Raw genomic sequence first — 996 nt, 5'->3', positions numbered from 1 at the left:
GGGGAGAGGCAGAAGAAAGAAAATGAGACGATAGGTTTGAAGATTGGAACACTGAATGTGGGGAGTATGACAGCGAGGAGCCACGAACTGGTGGACCTGATGGAGAGGAGAAAGATAAGAATCATGTGCTTGCAGGAGACAAAGTGGAAGGGGAGTAAGGCCAAAGAACTTGGAAACGGATTTAAACTGTTCTACATGGGAGACGATGGAAGAAAGAAATGAGTTGGAATTGTTTTGAATGAGGAACTCAAGAAGGGGGTACTAGAAGTGACAAGATCTTCAGACCGAATCATCTGGCTTAAGATGGAGATGGGTAAACTGGTGGTGAACATCATGAGTGTGTATGCGGCGCAACAAGGTTGTGCAGACGAAGAGAAGGAGAAGTTTTGGGAGGAGTTGGACGAAGAAGTGAGAAAAATTCCAGCTGAGGAGAAACTATGGATAGGGAGTGATTTCAATGGACACGTTGGTGGTGATAACACAAGCAGAGAAGAGACAATGGGGAAATTTGGTTATGGTACTAAGAATGATGGTGGGGAAGAACTCGTGACATTCGCGATGAGGCATAATTTGTGGATCGTTAACACGTTCTATAAGAAAGCCACTAGGCACAAGATCACCTACCAAAGTGGAGGCACTCAGTCACAAATAGATTACATCCTCTGCCGCTCAAATGACAAGAATACGAAAGACTGTAAAGTAATTCTTGGGGAAAGCATCACAAACCAACACCGACCAGTCATTTGCACACTTAATGTTGTGAAGTCAAAACCCGAGACGAAGTCAAGAACCCAGAAAATCAAGTGGTGGAAGCTAAAAGAAGCGCAGAGCAGAGGTGATTTTACAGATAAGGTTAGAGAGACCCTAGAAAGACGTAGACAGGAAGAGAGGTGTGACTGGGAAACAATCGCAGAAGACATACAGCATCTGGGAGAGAAAGTCTGTGGCAAAACCTCCGGAAAGGCAAAGGCTGGAAAGGAGACGTGGTGGTGGTGT

The 996-nt window shown here is 45.2% G+C and overlaps 1 protein-coding gene across 1 annotated transcript in view; it reads left to right on the top strand.

Annotated features, from left to right (window-relative positions):
* Positions 1 to 303: 303 nt before the first annotated feature.
* Positions 304 to 996, top strand: part of LOC119585547 — a 19,588-nt gene continuing 18,895 nt past the window's right edge. The window contains exon 1 of the mRNA XM_037934169.1: positions 304 to 890. Coding sequence (XP_037790097.1) covers positions 304 to 890 — 587 coding nt within the window. The remainder of the gene's footprint in view (positions 891 to 996) is intronic.

Source organism: Penaeus monodon, chromosome 20 (assembly GCF_015228065.2).
Source record: "Penaeus monodon isolate SGIC_2016 chromosome 20, NSTDA_Pmon_1, whole genome shotgun sequence".
NCBI classification, from domain to species: domain Eukaryota; kingdom Metazoa; phylum Arthropoda; class Malacostraca; order Decapoda; family Penaeidae; genus Penaeus; species Penaeus monodon.
The sequence above is the reverse complement of the archived record's forward strand: the minus strand, read 5'-3'. Positions and strand labels throughout refer to the sequence as shown.